The sequence below is a fragment of the Bombus terrestris genome, chromosome 1 (genome assembly GCF_910591885.1).
Source record: "Bombus terrestris chromosome 1, iyBomTerr1.2, whole genome shotgun sequence".
NCBI lineage: Eukaryota > Metazoa > Arthropoda > Insecta > Hymenoptera > Apidae > Bombus > Bombus terrestris.
Genome location: NC_063269.1, coordinates 14,511,099 through 14,528,753, shown reverse-complemented (window position 1 = coordinate 14,528,753; position 17,655 = coordinate 14,511,099). Strand labels below are relative to the sequence as shown.

General features: G+C 33.4%; 1 protein-coding gene across 3 annotated transcripts in view; it reads left to right on the top strand.

The window, feature by feature from the left end:
• Positions 1–14,417, top strand: part of LOC100645233 — an 83,727-nt gene extending 69,310 nt beyond the window's left edge. For all 3 annotated transcript variants that reach the window (XM_012313078.3, XM_048409285.1, XM_012313071.2), the window contains one exon: positions 12,889–14,417. In XM_012313078.3, the coding sequence (XP_012168468.1) occupies positions 12,889–13,186 (298 nt within the window). In that variant the 3' untranslated portion in view covers positions 13,187–14,417. The remainder of the gene's footprint in view (positions 1–12,888) is intronic.
• The last annotated feature ends 3,238 nt before the right edge of the window (positions 14,418–17,655 follow it).

Sequence of the window (17,655 nt, the reverse complement as noted above, 5' to 3'; positions counted from 1 at the left end):
ACTACAAACGCACAATTATAAACAGAGTTCACTGTAGTGATACCGGAAGTTTGCCGTAGATATCTCGGAAATTAAGCGAGTTCAAGCCTTATATGTATAGGAAGAAATTACCCGAAGCGTCAGCTTCCACAACATATGCATACAAAAATCATGGAAATCGGAGTCTAGTCAGCGTTTCTATAGTTTCACCCAAATTGCCTACTTTGATATTCAACTAAAATATGCTTTTATAATATTATAATTTATGTGCTTTCAGTTTTTTAAATATTATAACATATGAGAATAACCTCTCTACAGGAGCTGATTACATAAAATAAAAGCTACTTTTATCAATGGATATTCATCGAAAATATTTAAATTTCGTTGTTGCTCTCACATGAAATATAATATGTCTAATTCTGTCTTAGAAGTAGAGAAATTTGTGGTTAAAGTCACAATTATTCTCCAAATTGAAAAACTCATTATACGAATTATTTTCTGGTCCTTTTTGGAGAGATTTGAGTCAGAATTACTTTAGCCACTACGGCTTTTTAGAAAAGTTAGATTTCCTTTTTGATACATTTATACTTAAGATAATCATATGCTTAATATGTGGGTGTGATAAAGCTAGTATTGCAGCTTTCTGAGCTTCTCCAGTAAGAAAAATAAATATTCATTAAACCTTACTTTCATACTGTTTAATATTGCTTCTAGAAGTAACTTGCAAAAAATTTACTCAAAATCTATCGTTTTTTCAAGTTTTGCATGTACATAAAATATTTATGGTATAAAAGTACCACAGTATTATACTCTCCTTAGATTATATAGTAAGTGACATAACTAAAAGTTTAGTATAATTTTAATATTCCTCCAGATAGTTCCTGATTATTCAGTGGATTTTTTATATCAAGAGTTCTGTATAATTTGCTACCCTTTTCTTGAATATTAAAAATTTGGCATAAAAATCATACAGGCTGTTTCATCTAGTTTACTAAGAGTATGTCCTAAACTTCTTGATTTATTTAAGTAGTTTTTGGATGAACTGTCATTTTCCATATAATGTTACATTTCTTGATGGTTATTATTTACGATTGCTAATTCTGTTGACTTTTGTAAAATCTTAGTTGCATCAGCAGTAATACAGAAATTTAACGTATATGATCCCCAACGTAAACGATATTGTTATAATACTGTGCAATGGAATGATTAATAAACATGAACTTTGGTTTACAAGTGCCCTTCTTCCATTTTTGTTTCCATTATGAGATTCAGAGCTGTCACTAGCATGTTTCATTCCATTCAAAATCTGTTCAGAATTATTTATATATCTTTCTTTTATTCCAAACGTTTTGTACGTTTTAATAAAATTGTAATTGTCGTTTTCTAGATTAGAATATATTTCTTGAAACAACTCGTTTATTCTAATTGAACTGTAAATTCCACGAAAATTCCGGTATGCTAAAGTAACAGACATTCTTTCTAAATTATTTACATATCCAGTGTGCGATAACTCCAAGAAAACTGCTCTTCCTACTTGTCTATATATTAACGATTCTGCGTACAAACTACACATACTCTAAATTATACTTTATTTCTTCATAATAATAAGTATATATACTCCTCGTCAAAAAGATAATCCAGATGAGTTATCTTTAATTTCTCAATGACACGTGCAAAGTTCTTCATCTGTAATGTTTAATATCAAAATATTATGAGCTCAGGATATGTTGGAAATAATTAAAAATCTTATGAGGTTTGGTGCGTAACAAAAAGAAGTTGTTTTATTTTAAGAACGAAATGATAACATATGTACAACAAAAAAATAATAATCAACATAAATATAACTAACAATAATTACTTATCAAACATATATACTTATTTAATAATGGGTACATCCCCTTTATTTTCTATTACTTCTATTATACGATTTGGTATTGATTTATATAGTTTCTGGATATAATTTTGACTTAATGTATCCCATTCGCGTACAATTGCATTTTTTAATTCTTGTAGGTGTTGATACTGCTTTTCATTCGCGTATACGCCGTGAACAAGTTCTCCCCAGCAATTTTCAATAATATTAAGTTCCGGGGAGCGTGCAGGCCACGGCAAAATAGATATCTTATTTTCATTAAAATATGATTGGACTAATCTTGATGTGTGTACAGGTGCATTATTTTGTTGAAAGATTTAATCAGATCCAGAAATGCGTTCTGCATGATTATGTATTTGTTCTTTGATTAAATTTATGTATCGGACATTATTCATTCTCCCAACGATGAACTTGATACTTATCTTGCCGAAATAACCGATACCGGCCCAAACCATCGCGCTACCTTCCATTTGTTGTCGTATTGCTGACATTGTCTCTTTTCTTATGTCATGAAAATAATATTTTAACCCATCAGGACCATCCAAGTTGAATCTTTTTCATCTGAAAATAGTACCCCTCTGCATTTCTTTTTCCAATGTATTCTTTCTTTTGCAAAGCGTAAACGTTCTACTTTGTGTTTCGTTGTTAACGAAGGTTTCTTTTTCAATTTTAGCCTCTTAATATCTTTGCAGGATAGTAGAACTCAACGAACACTTGAAACACTGGCAATAACACTAGATTTTTCCATTATTGGCTTCGTTGTTAACTGCGAGCTGGAAGCTACACGCAAAATTGCTCGCATATCACGATCGGATGATGGCCGACCAGTACTTTTCTTTTTGCCATAATTTTTATCAATATTTTTGCTATTGATACCTGTTACTGTTTTAGTTCTAGAATTTACTTTTTTTCAGACCCATTTAATTTTTTTCCGCGTCCCATATACTTACAAATTTATATAATATTGTACTGTAACCTTTACTCGTTGGTAGATTATGAACTACTGAGCAATTTCTAAACATGTTAATAGAGTATGTTATCGACCTTAGTATGGAATAGTTTTTCTTTGTTACACACTAAATCTCATAATATTTTTAATTATTTTCAACGAACCACATATTCTGAGCTCATAATGTTTTGATATATAAACTTTACATGCGTCATTGAGAAATTAAAGATAACATACCTGGGTTAACTTTATAACGAGGAGTGTATTCATTTTCAATCCGTTGACTGAAATAACGACGACTTATAACATGCAATCTACATGCCGATATATTTAAATCGTTGAATATATCTAAGAAACTTTGGTGGTATCATTAAGACTAAAAAATATTTGATAATTGCGCATAAAAGGGGCTACATTCACGATTTTGATGAAATTTATATATGTTGTAAAATTCATCATTCTGAACAACTTTTTCCTATGTATATAACTGCCGTTTGGTTTTAATTTCGAAGATTTTGGCAAAAAACTGTTACTACTACTGTATTGACTCTTGCCTATACATCCATGGCAACGTATACATCTGCATGATATAATCGTTTACTTACTGTTTCTATAAACACATGTACATAATAGGTAAACCGGTCGAAAAAGTATCTTAAAAGGATAGAGTAGAAATATGTTATAAAGCACAATAACCGAAGTTATAAATGCAAGGTTGTCTAATGTGAAATGGTTTAAAAATTATACAAAAAAAGATCTCTCTTTTAACACACAAACCTCACATAGCCTAACGACTGCCTTTCGCAATTGTTACACAAACGCAAATCTTATCGCAGTAAAATGAAAACATTGATTATCTCCATTAGATATAGATTAATTTTTTCAATTCAGCTACCCTAATATACAAAATTATATTACTTATCGGGTAATAGTCAGCCTTCCTACGACGATCAAATCGATCAGTGCTCTTATTTTTCTGAGATAGTAACGTCTGAGTTTGTGCAATTTTTAATAGTGGTTGCCGACAAGCGGCTAACGACACTTGCGAGATTTGTGCGTTCAAATGACTTTTTATATTTTGAAATTAGTTCCGAGTTAGTAAAAAAAAAAAAAGAAATAAATATTGAAAAGTTCGGCTGTTATAGAGATTATCTGCCGGCCACTGTGATGAAACATAGAAACAATAGATAAGCGGTTATTCTATGCTGATACATATGTACCATGAGCGTACACGTATAAGCAATATACAATGTAGTAGTAGTAACATTTTCTTGTTAATATCTCCAAAATTGAGGTTGTGTGGTGGTTATATCTATAGGAAAATTTTTTTTATACATAATTACTAAGTATTTAATAATATCTCTATCAAATAGGTCTTGCGTTAAAATATTCCAAAGTTTCTTTATAAATTTTCTTCAAATACTTACTTGTGGCTGCCCATACTTTACACGAGCTTTATGTGTCTTGTACTCCTACACTGTTTTCCCCTGTATTTTCGCTTCAAATGCGTGATAAAATTGAATTATCTTCCATAACCGTTCATTGGAATTTGCACTTTATACACAATACGATTTTATCAGAATTTATAGCACTTTCCCCTGACAAATATTAAAAAAATTTTGCATCACCTACAGTTGGAAATTTGATCTGATGATATGAAAGTTATATAAACTCAATGGTAGATACTAGCCATTCTGTAGGAGAGAATTGTATACATTACTATAAGATATTAAAATCACAGCGTAGATATCCTTTGTAGTGTTACTGTACTGCTGGGTTGTGAACTTGCTTGACAAGCAGTTTACAAGATTATGATTATATGCTAGAATGGATATCAAGAATATCAATCACTTCTATTAAATCGGACAATTAAGTTTATAAACTATGCATAAATTAATCACTGAATGGCTTAAAAATTATTGACTTATGATTAAAAACTACAAAAGTTATTCATGATCACTGATTTATCTTAAGAATGATTGGTAATTATGCGGAAAAGAGGGTTTAGGTTGGATTTTTAGATGAATTTAGGGATTCTGTTCTCCCTATCCATCCCATAAAATCTTCCTCTCTTTTACCGTGAAAGAAATCTTCGAAAGATGCTCCATAGCCCCTGGAGAGAAGATGCAGGATAGCGTAGAATTCTTTCCCATTAAATCCCTCATGGTAGTCATCCTCAGGTGCGACGCAGAAACCCCGGAAACACTGAACTCATGGGATCTAACCTTCTAAACTAACCTAAATATACCGTAAAATTGTTAGAATAGCAAACCTACACAAATATATATGCAATTTCATTTTTAACCACTTATTTTGAAGTAAATTTAATGTAATAAATGCTACTTTCCTTTTGTCATAACTTTTGAACACAATCGTTCCATGGTTCTGCAAAGTGAATGTGAACTCAAGACATTCTCCACAATAACATATATCGAGGTCAAGGTTATTGAAGTTGAAGCCCCCTTTCCTACATAGTTAATCAATAACTAATCAAGTAATTATTACAGTTACTATGATTACATTCAATAATCGATTACGGAAGTGGTTATAAGACAATCAGTTACTGCTCAACTCTGCTTCAAGTTTAGGCTATGAATCTTGATTAATAATATTGAACTTTGATCGCACATAATCAATATTATTATTAATATCCTTGCTTAGCAATATTGATGCATGGACCTTAAAATATTAAAATTGTCATAAATTTCACAATAATTTTTACAATATCGAGTGCATAGGATTAATATTATTGTCAATATGTATTTGGAGATATTGAAAATATAAGCGATCATATGTCGGCTCCTGCAATGTTAACTGACATCAACTTACATTTTAGTGTGATGGAACATATAGTAACAAGAATCATTTATAATTCCTCTTCAATACCTTTAGAACAATTTGATAAGCAAAATCGGTGTTACGCGTGAAGATAAAAATATTACTTCAATTACATTACATGGATCTTAAATACAGTCCTCAAACGAATATTTTTGTCCTTTAAAAATTTTGTTATGAATACTACAAAGTCGATATGAAATTGATTCCGAGATATGAAAATGATCATCTAAGCCGTTTTACTACAAGTAGTGTATATCTACATGGTAGAATATTGCCACTAACATGTGTAAATGCTTTTGGATTTATTGAATTACCAATTACAAGAAGGTAGAGCTTATAGTCTCCTAAGTCTTAGTATACGCGAAAGTAGTGCATCTTCTCTCCTTTTTAATAAACTGAAGTTTTCTTCTTTAGTTCTGATAGTAAGGTTTTGGACAATTGGTAACAATTGGTACAGACTTATCTCTTTATATCGTTTAACTGCCGCATGGCCGGCAGGTAGCTTTTCTATTTGAATGAGTACTTTGGTAAATTCCATATCGATGTTTAAAATTGTTCAGTTATATCTTACTCGCAGTAAATTTTCCATCATTATTAATCATTGTTTTTGTAAAAATATAAAGCCTGTAAAATTTACCTGTAAAATCAGAGCACTGACTGATGCGAGTTCTCAACTAATTGGTGTTCGGTCGCAACTGATCGGTTGATATCGCGAATCGTTTTTCTTTTTTATTATTTAATTTGTACTTTACAATTTGTTCAACTGGACATTTGGTAAATTTTTCTAGCTTGCTAAATAATTGCTAAATAATTGCTAAATAACATGTGGATGGCTACCCCCAGCGGGATACCATCTTCGAGTTTGAATATTTTATTTCTTTGGTGCGTTCAGTGAAGTGTTTTCTTTTTAGTTTTCTTTCTATGACGGTTTTGCTCGCTTCAGCAGCTGGTTCAGCGGTTGGTTTGGATGTGTTGCCGTTCTTTTCTTGTATTTTTCTGCGTACATGCTGATTTCTTCTTTGACTATTGGTATTTTTAAGTCTTTGCGTATATCCTCGTTTCTGACATACCATTGGGCGTTGACTATTGTTCTCAGTATCTTCGATTGTAACGACTCTAGTTTATTTATGTGGCTCATTACTGCTGTCCCCCATAGTGGTATTCCGTATGTCCAGATTGGTTTTATGATCGTTTTATATATTTTTAATTTATTTTCTATGCTTAATTTGGATTTTCGACTTGTTAGCCAATACATTTGTCTCCTTGTTGTCTGTATTTTGTCTATTATTGATTTAGTATGTTGTTTCCATGTGAGTTGTGTATCTATGTGGAGTCCTAGGTATTTGACTTGCTTTGTTTGCGTTATGTGCGTGCCGTTCAGAAGGATGTTTGGTGGTATCTGTTTTCGCAGTGTAAATGTAATATGGTTGCATTTATTGGGGTTTGCTTTTACTTGTTTTTCTTGTAGCCATTTTTCTATTTTTATGATACGCTCTTGTAATAATGTGACTGCTGTGTCTAGATTAGTGTGCTTGACTAGTATAGCCGTGTCGTCCGCGAATGTCAGTATTTTGCGGTTGGTAGTTGTTGTGTACAGTGTGTATAATATTGGTCCTATTAAGTTGGACAAATTGTAAAGTACAAATTAAATAATAATAATAAAAAAATATTGGTCCTAAGACGCTTCCTTGCAGTAGCCCTGTCTTGATGTCTTTTTCTTCAGAATATACATCCTTTATTTTTACTACAAAGGTTCTGTTGCTTTGGTATGGTTTGAGTAAGTGGTTGATTTGTTCCGGGAAATGTTTTTTGATTGTTTGTCAGAGGCTTTCATGGTTCACTTTGTCAAATGCTTTCTCGATGTCCATAAAGAGGGCTGTACAGTATCGTTTCTTTTCTATTGCTAGTAAAATTTCATTGACGAGCCTGTGCATTTGCTCTATCGTGGAGTGTTTATTTCTGAATCCAAATTGGTGATCTGGTATTAATTTTTCTTTCTCTATTGTTGGTTTTAGGTTAGGTTAGATTTTATATTATTTTCTTTGGAATTTTGGAAAACATAGGAAGTAGTGATATTGGTCTGTAAGATGCAGTTTGGTGTGAGTTTTTGCCTGACTTAGGTAACATTGTGATCTGTGTTAGCTTCCATATATTAGGGAAGTATTAGATTCTTAAAATTGCATTGAATATTATTGTGATTAAACGTATTGCTTCTGGGGAAGGTATTTTTCTAATTTTGGGGGAATTCTAATTTCTCCTGCTGCTGTATTAGGTATGGTGTAATGCTTGTTAGGTGGAGTACTAGTATTTTGCGCATTTTCATCTGAATGACATTTGGTTTTACTGTTGTTAATATTATATGGAGTAAATGTATTACAAAACTGGTTGGAAAGTTCTGCAGCTTGATCTTCGTTGCTTCTGGCTCATGTGTTGTCTGCTTTTCTGATTGCTAGGATTAGTTTTATTGGGTTCTTTATTTTGTTCGTGGCTTTCCATAGAGTAATTGACATTCTCGTGCGCAGTGTCTCTATTTTGAAAAATTTTGAGAATTCGTTATTATTATGATTGTTTATTTTACTTTTTATTTCCTTTACGAGTTTGTTTAGACATTCTTTGTTTTCACGTGTTCTATGTTTTTGCCATTTTGCTTTCGCTTTCTTTTTTTCTCTGATTTTGTGAAGGATGTCTGTTGGAATTATTTCTGTTTGCCTGTTGTTTGGTTCATAATTAGTAGTTGCCCACGCTGCTTCTTGTATAATTTCTGTCAATATTGTTACTGCCTGTTCGATGTGTTCGGGTGTTTTTAGTGGAATATTGCAGTTGATTTTGCTCTCGATTAGTTTTTTAAATGTTTGCCATTTGGTGTTTTTATTGCAAAGCGACTCTAATTTTATATAAAGTATTGGTCTGCTTGTATATTCTATTATTATCGGTGTACAATCAGAGCTAAGCTCAAGACTGGGTATTATTTTTAATTTATTTGCGTTTAGTCCTTTTATAATTGCAAAATCAAGCAATTCAGGAATTTTCTTTAGATCTGTCGGCCAGTATGTTGATCTTCCTGTGGATAATATGTTGAGATTACTAGTTCTAAAATATTTTTCTAATGTTGTACCTCGAGGTGTGTTAATTCTTGAGCCCCATAGCGTATGCTTTGCATTGAAATCAACCTGCTGCGATGCATTTGTCACCTAAAAATTAAAAATACTGTTCCAATTTTTTAATGTCATTTTGTGTCGCGATGGTGCGTATACTGCTGATATCTGGAAGTAATTGCTGTTAGTTTGTATTGTAATGGTGGTTGCTTGAACGTGTTCCTGACTAATTTGACTATGTAAGTGGTATTTGATATCGTTTCTTATTATCACTGCGACCCCTCCGTGTGCTTTTCCTGAGAGGTGTTTGGTATCATAGATTGTGTAATATGGTATTTTCATGTAGCTTATTGAAGTGAAATGTGTTTCTGAAATAAGTAATATGTCAATATTATTGTTGTACAAAAATGTTTTAGTTTTGAAGACCCCTTGTTGGAGGGTATTGGAGTTCCAAGTTGTTATTTTCAGCGTGTCCATTTCTATTTTTTACTTAAATGTTTGTAAGTAGTATGTTTGTAGCATGACTGTAATTTGTTGCGTTTGCTGCCTGAGTACTGCATTTTGTTCACTTATCATTTTTGTTATCATTTCAGTATTTTGGATGGATTGCTTGAGCAGTTCCTTGATTTCTGTAGCGTCGTTATTGTTGTTGTTTTGGTTTTGTTTGTTTAAGGGTGGTGTTTAATTAGTTATTTGTGCATAACTTCGGCTACCAAAGGTGTTGATGTTTCTATGGCTACTGTTCGATACGTTCTGTACATTTGATGTTGGCTCTGGTTTTGCAATTTCTTGTTGTGATAGTTGCTATATGTTTTGCTTCGAAGCGATGGAAACAGTTTTCGTTATAGTTGTTTTCTGATTTCGCAGCCTTTATAGCTTGCTGGATGGTTTCCATTTTACTTCGTTTATCTTTCCTGTGTATGGGCAGTTTGTTGTTAAGTGGTTTTCTGCACATTTGACACATGCCGGGTTTCTGTTGCAGTAGTTTTTTGTGTGTCCGTATTGTTAACATCGTATGCATTGCGGTACACACTTCTTATAACGAGGTAGCTCACTTGTTACTATTGTGTTCAGGATTTTTTTAATGTCAAAGATTTCTTTGTTATTAGCTTTGGGCTTAAGTTCTATTAGAAACAGTGGCAATGGCTGTTTCGTATCATATCTGGTTATATTATTTATTGTTCTTGCTTGGTGTCTTATTTCTGCTAATTCTTCGCATATATTTTTTTATATTTGTCCTTGGGTGTAGTCCTCTAATTACTATTTTGTAGCTTTTTTTGTTTTGAGCAGGTATGTATGATACCCAACGTTTTTCTCCTTGTGTCACTTTTCTAAAGATTTCTAGAGTTTTTGTTTGTACTTTTGCTTCTTTTAGTTTTAATTGCTTTATACTGTAGTTTTCTTCTCCAGCAGTGTTGTTCAATAATTCGATTAGGGGATCTATTATTTGAGCATCTATGTAGATCGGTGGTGGTTTAACGATATGAATTGCAACCTTTTCTTTTGGATCCGTATTTATTTCTTCTATTACTAATCCGAATAAATTTCGGAGTAAGATATCTTGTACCCATTGTTGCTTTTCTGTATGTGAAGTTTCCATGGCGCTTGGACCTGGTATTATTTTACGCTTTTTGTGCGCTGTTGGTGTCTTCCAGTGTTCACCTTGATATGATAGTTCGTCATCGTAGCTGTTTTCTTCTCGGTTTTGAATCGTTTCCATTTATTTTGTAGTTTTATTTATGTAATATATTTCACCTTTGTTTGTTATTTTGATTGGTGGTATATGCTTTTGCATTTTGTAGCTTTACCATTTGCCAGTGTTTGTTGCCTTTTCGTTCACCTGAATTCACTGCTTTCCGCACTTTCACTGAAGCACAGTTTCTCACTTCTGTCTAGCTCGGCTGCTCAGGCAGAAGTGATCGCGATCCGTGAATGAGATTAACGCTCAAGGTGGAGGTAAATTAAAGATGCAGTGTAGTATTGTGTCTAGATAATTTATTTGCACTCTTTAGTATACACGGAAAGAATCACTAGCAAGTTACAATGTTGACCGATTGAAGATTGAAAAACTACTGTCGTTCGGTGATGGTGCTGTCGCGGAAGAAAATTAGTGATGGGTGTGTCTAACGCACGGAACCAGCGGTTTGATTAATGATAATTTTGGTTAGGAAAGTGTGGGCAACGGTTATTGCTGCTAATTATATAAGAAAAAGACTGGTGGGTAAGGATGGGGCTAGCCATCTCCAATCGAATGACGCTCGTGGATGGCATTGCATGGGAAAAATCCGTTTGCCGTGTTTTCTCGGAGTGGACAATAACTCTAAGGAATGCTTCAACTCAAAAGATACTTGTGCGGTCTTAAGAACCTTAACCATAAAAATTCTAAGATTTTTTATAGGTCCGCAATAAGAATGATTAGACATCTGGTTTATGTAGAGAGTTACGGGACGTAACCAACGGTCACTCCAAATCCCGAACACTGATAGTCATATCTCCCTCATATGAAATCCAAAAACAAAATGTTTTTTTATTGTCTTCATTAATAGTTTTTTTTAATTCTTTTATTCTGGCGTAGTTTGTAATTTATTACTTCAATAGAACGTTACTACTTTGGTTTTGTTTTACTCCAATCACCAACGTTACATACACCTACGCCAAATAAAAAGAAATTAATCTTAATGACTCACCTAAATCTATTCATTCACCTTCCTTTGCATTTACATTGCCTTTATATTACTATTAAAATTTATGATTCCTTATTATCACATGTTCTTCGTCTTTTATATTTGCCGTTAAATTAAAATAAAATCAATAGTGGGGATAACCTAACTAATAGTTAGGTCGTGATTATACAGAGAGCGGCGAGCGATAAACGGCAAAATTGACATTTGTGGCGCCAAAATTGAACTCCGCATGAACATGTAGAAAAATGGGACAATTATGCCGTTACTCCTTATTCCTTCCCATAGTCCCACATAGTCCACTTTGGACATGCGTAACAGCATTTTCTCCTCCTCGCGCGCGCAAAAAGAAATGTATATTTCTACAATACTTATGATTATCTTGCCATAAAATCGGCCTACACCTGATTAAAGATTCGATATTCCAAAATATTCCAAAGTATTTATCGTTACTATCTATTTACCGCTTAGATATCTACTAAAAGAATAAATATAATAAATATAATAATACACAATGGCAAATATCGGCCTTTGTTCTGTTGTGTAATTACTGTATAGGTTATCTTATATAAATTTATGAGTTTAATTTATTTTCATCCGCTGTCTTTTCATTTGTCTCGCTGTTCTTGCCGCTCGCATTATCAAGCTCGGCTTATCGCCGCTCTGTTTATAATCACGACCTTATCCATAATGAGACAATACGGTATGTACTTAATAGCATTGTTTCGATTGCTTCAGGAATTCGCTAGTTCATCCAATGTCCCACTGTATAAGTATATTGTAAATAAAGTTAGTCCAAAAAGTTATAAAACTTTGTCGTTTTTCGAGATAGACGGACGAGTTGCAACATAATTCCAGAAATGAAATGCAATAAAAATCATTTTAACCTTGAGTTTAACGGTCAAAATCAATTCTGCAGTTTACTTTTCTAATAGATCTCTATTAATCTAAGAGTGTTAAATCATCATTATAAACTATTCTTAGAAAACTAGATAAAGCGATGGAAATGAAGTAGGGTTTGTATTAACCACGCTTTATCCTTTATTTTTATGACAAAACTCTTTATATATAAATGCAGAACAGAATGCGATTAACGACTGTTTAGCTAGGAGACAAAAGATTTAGAACAAAGGAATGTTTTGATTTCGCTCCAATAGATGTCGTTTTTAATACCATATATTGTTCTAATTCCTTAACATAAACTGTGACAAACATTTCTTATACCCTATATAACAAATCAAGAATAATCTTACAAAGCAAGAATAGTATTAAAAATTCTAGTACTAATATTGATATGATCATTTCATGATAAGCGTAATATTGGGTTTTAAAACGATTAATAAGGCAGTAAAAGCATGAAAATTAACAATACTTATTTTTACATGTTTCCTTCAGCAATTATGACAATAAAAAAGAAGTATATGAAATGTGTGTAACAGTTGAATATTAATATCTAATTTTCATAATTTGTAGATTGTTAACAACATATCGTGCTTTGGAGCGACTTTCACAAAGCGAATTCAATTTAGATCAGTTGGAGGTTGTAGCGAGTGCAGCACAAACAGCTTCTGGAACTACATTGCTGGTCCCTGGAACAACAGGTACTACTGGACCTGCACTATTGGGACAAAAGGAACGAAACCATGCTTTGACCATTAAAGACGTTGAAAGAGAACGTGGAAATCAATTATCCAAATATGAAAGAAATATGATGATCTTTAATTGGCTACATACTCTCGACGATACTGCTATTGTTGACAGTACAGAATAAATTGTGTTAACAGTGCTAGAGGCCGAAAGATTTAACCGATTAAGATCGTTAAGAATTAAAACCACCCTAAAAAGTGCAACGGCCAGAAAATGTTTTATTTTAAATAAAAAGACAGAGAATACACATTGCCGTGTAAAGGGAGATAAAAAACGTGTTATGGTGGAAAATATATCCAGAATTCAGAGATGCCGCCCATAAGTGTAGTCGATGGTTTACTAAACCATGACACACACAGATTTCGCTAAGTAGTTAATGATGGAGAAATATCTAATCGATTACGTAGATCTTTTGACCTCTGATACAGGGTTCTATGTAAATCCGACACTTTTTCCACCGACACCAGACATACATTTGACCTATAACAATTTTGAATGACAACAACTTTAACTGACTGGCAGTATTAGCACAGCGAAATAACATTTTCGGTAAAGTCTGGTGTCGGTGAGTTGTTGTCGGTGAAAACAGTGTCGGTGATTTCAATGGGACTCCTGATATAATAATCTTGAGCGATTATAATTAACCTTTCCACTACGCTTAACATTAACATTTAATTACGATACATGTTATAAAAGTTTGTATCAAAGTATATTAAAATTCAAATTTCTCACAACAAATAACATTGAACAATTATTTACTCTTTTACGATTTAAGGCATTATTTTTATAATACATTAATATACTGAGTACAATTTATCTATGTTACAATCTATGTTTTGAAGTGCACCGATTAAATTTCAAACAATTCAGCGTATGATGTCACTTGTACGCACTTACGGGTATCCTGAAACATTATGTAGTGCCAAATTGATGTTGCGGTGTTCAAGAAGTCAAATAGATAAAAAAGGTTCCATATGCGAAGATGTTTCATTAAAGAACTATAAGAAATTAAGTATTTGTTGTCTGTTAAGCGGTCATACATATAAGACTGTTGATTTTGTAATTCTATAGATTTCTCATTGACAAACATATGACTGACATCACTTTTTCAGTTTTTATACATATAATTTTGCGAAGCTTCACGGCTATAATCGATGCTTAAAAATTCCTTTTTTTTGCGATATACAAACTTCCATTTATCAAAATAAATTCCTTCGTGTGCTGTTGACATATTACAAATTGTTAAAAATGGCATTTCGAATGCGCTCTCACACCTAAATCACGTTTCTGATTATACTTTAACTATTTTATGTAACTTTATAAATAAAGATCAAGTAGTCATCAAATCAAATAAATATCTTTTTTACTTCCAACAAAATTTCAAATATCTTTTTATAAATTTGAGGTTGATGAATGTCCATAAAGTTATTATGCTCTATCACATAAGACTTTCGAAAAATAAAAATTTAAAGTAGAAAAAAAGATATTAGAGAAAGATTACATATTTTAAAATAATCTATTTACACATTAAAGGACTAATAATTTAATTAGTTAGTAGTAAGCAAATAAATATAAGAAATATGCTATGCTATAATAGTTTTACACTATACTATATTCTACTACAGAAGACAATAATTATTTGAAAGTCCTTTATTAATGTCACTTTATCTAGGTGTGAAAGAAATGCAATCTGTTGCTATTCTTAAAGAAGAAATAAATCAATAATTTCGTCTTTTCCTATACAATACAAATATTCTATACAGAGTGCAGGACTACAGATTTTCCACAATTTAAGGGGGTATTCTAGTTTACAAATTTGAAAAAATCGAAAAATTTTTTCATATTTCCAAAGTTTAGACATTCAAGAATATGCCCTTAAAAGGATTTTTCAAAATTTCAATTATTTTATGAGTTACAGCCATTTTTGTGACGTGGCATCTGCTGTGGGTCTGACGATAGACTCTGCCCGGGTACCTACGTATGAATACCCTTATTGTATATTCGAGCTATCGCGGGGAGACGCGGTCGTTAGAATACGCGTCAACGGGAGTCGTAAATTCCCGTTGCGATTAGAATAATCGACACCACGAATAGTTCGATCCCCGTATTTCGGTTAGGATAATCGGGGTGATTGATGCGGTATAACACTGGGAGTCACAGAGTTATAATAATGTATATTTCCAACACTTTATACAATCACACAAAGTAGTAACGCCGTTGATTAAGATACAGATAACGAGAGAAGGGTTAGTCTTAGATAAGAGAAGGAGAGCTTTTAGGCGCTCTAGGCCCTTGAGAGTTATAGGAATTGTCGGAGTTCTGGATAAGTGAGAGCCTTAGGAGAATCTAGGCCGTATAGGCACCTTGAGAGTTGTAGGAAACTCTGAGAGATATAGGAACGGTGAGAGTTATAGGGATTGCAGGAACTCTAGGCACCGTGAGAGACGATCAAACTCTGAAGTTTGTTCTAATGTGGATACGGAGGAAAGCTCGGTATGGGTGTGCCCTTTGAACGAAGAACGCGGATTCGTTGCTTACATTTTCAGTTAGGAAAGTGAGGGCAATGATCCGCGATGCTGATTGGTTATGACCAATGTTGGGAAGGAAGATAGGAGGAAGAAGTTTCCTACTAACTTGGGTCCTAGGCGACATTGTTTATGGGGAGACTCGGATTTTCCGTTAGGGAGATCTCCGCTTTTTTCGTTAGGCCACTACCTGCTTTCTCCGCAATTCTTAAGAGCACATAATAAACCCAAGGACCCTTCTAAAAAACCAGCTGAAAACACTTCTGGAATTAGAAAGTCCTTTCTGGCAAACAGATTGACTTAAACCACGTGTGCGAACAATGCAGTTAGGATTTCGACTTTATGGTGGGCCCTTAGGCCTATGGAGGGTTCGAAGGACGACACGTAGACCGTTGGCTGTCACGCCGCGCGGGATGGAGTGCGGATGTGTTGCGCGGCGTAACACTCATGAAATCTTTATTGTATTTTATCCCTTTTTAATGTATTTTTAATTCAATAATTCAATTGGAAAGATGCTTGGGTTCTGAAACCCAAAATAATAACGAATCATTAAACTCTTTAATATGGACTTTTACTTCGAAGTACATCCACGCACGAACACAGACAATTCAAATTTCCACCTTCCTCGCAGTATTTATTTTTAATAAAGGTTTTATACTCATATTAAAAATCTTAAGTGTCATGGGAATCACGATTGGCCCAGAAGCTCATGCATTCGTAGTCAAGCGAGACGAAGTTCGCATCAAGCGCTCTGAACTCCGAGCTTCAGAGGCATCAAAGTAAGCCAAAACTGCTCGTCTCCATGAAAAAACTTTGGAGAATGAGCAGTTTGAAGTAGAGGAAGATTTCTTGTATAGAGCAGGAATCGCCGATTAAAAATATGTAAATATGCTGTACCATTCTATGAGTAAAATTGCCGGAAACTTGTCTCAAAACTTTAAACGCGTTTTTCTCGAAACTACTTTTTTCGAGTTGGCGTGCACGATATCTCAAGTTTTAATAAACCGATTTATTTGAAATTTGGTGTGAATTTTCTTTATACATTCCTCTATCACTTGAACCACGTTCAGATCAAAATACTTAATTTTACTATTTTTAAATAATTCGGAATTGCCAAAAAACATGTCCAAAAGGAAACTTTTTCTTCAAACGGTCGCCATTGTATGAAAAAATATTTTTTTGACTTTTTCAAGGTTCAGGCTATAGCCGCATCTATACTAATTAAGAATCCATACGGCTTTTTTCCTTCAGATGACCAGAAGGGTTGAAATCATACACGCCAGGACACCCTTTTTTTTGACCCCTCACTTTGCCAGCTCATAGCTTTCTGAAGTTTGAATTTTCTTTTTCGGTTAATTCTTTATGTAATCTTAAAATATCAATAAACAAATGATAAAAAAATGGATATTGTAAAAGATATTGTAAAAATATATTTTGTTTCGTTTGTACAGAGCTTCAAAATCCGCCCGAAATTCATGCCTCTAGACTAGAATACCCCCTTAAAGAGCGATTCCTTTTTTTTTTTTATTTATTTATTGAAATTCACAATTTGTCCAATTTGGACATTTGGTGGAATGTTTTAACAGTTAAATTAGCATGCTGGTGGCTACCCCCAGCGGGGTACCATCCTCGTGTTTGCTAGGTTATGTCCTTTATAAGGTCTGCTGGGTGATTCCTTTTTAGACTTCTGTCCATGTTTATGGTTTTGTACGTTTCCGCAGCTAGCCGGTTTGGGTGTGTTGCTATTCTTTTTTTTTTTTTTTTTATTTATTAGAATATTTACAATCAATTCTCGTTGAGAATTTTCAGTAACTTAGTTTGGCGTGATACAATGACATGGATTATAATAGTTTTATATTGTTGGTTCTAGTAGAAACTAAGGATTTAATCTAGAGTGTATTTTCTTTTTAGTCTGCGGATCTGGTCCGTCGTGTCCATTAGTTGGGTGACTAGTGGGTTGTGGTGGTTGTTGACTCTTGTGTTATATCTGCTTCTGGATTTGTGTATTTCATCTTTGACTGTAGGTATCTTGAGGTCACGGTGGATTGTTTCGTTGGTAACATACCAG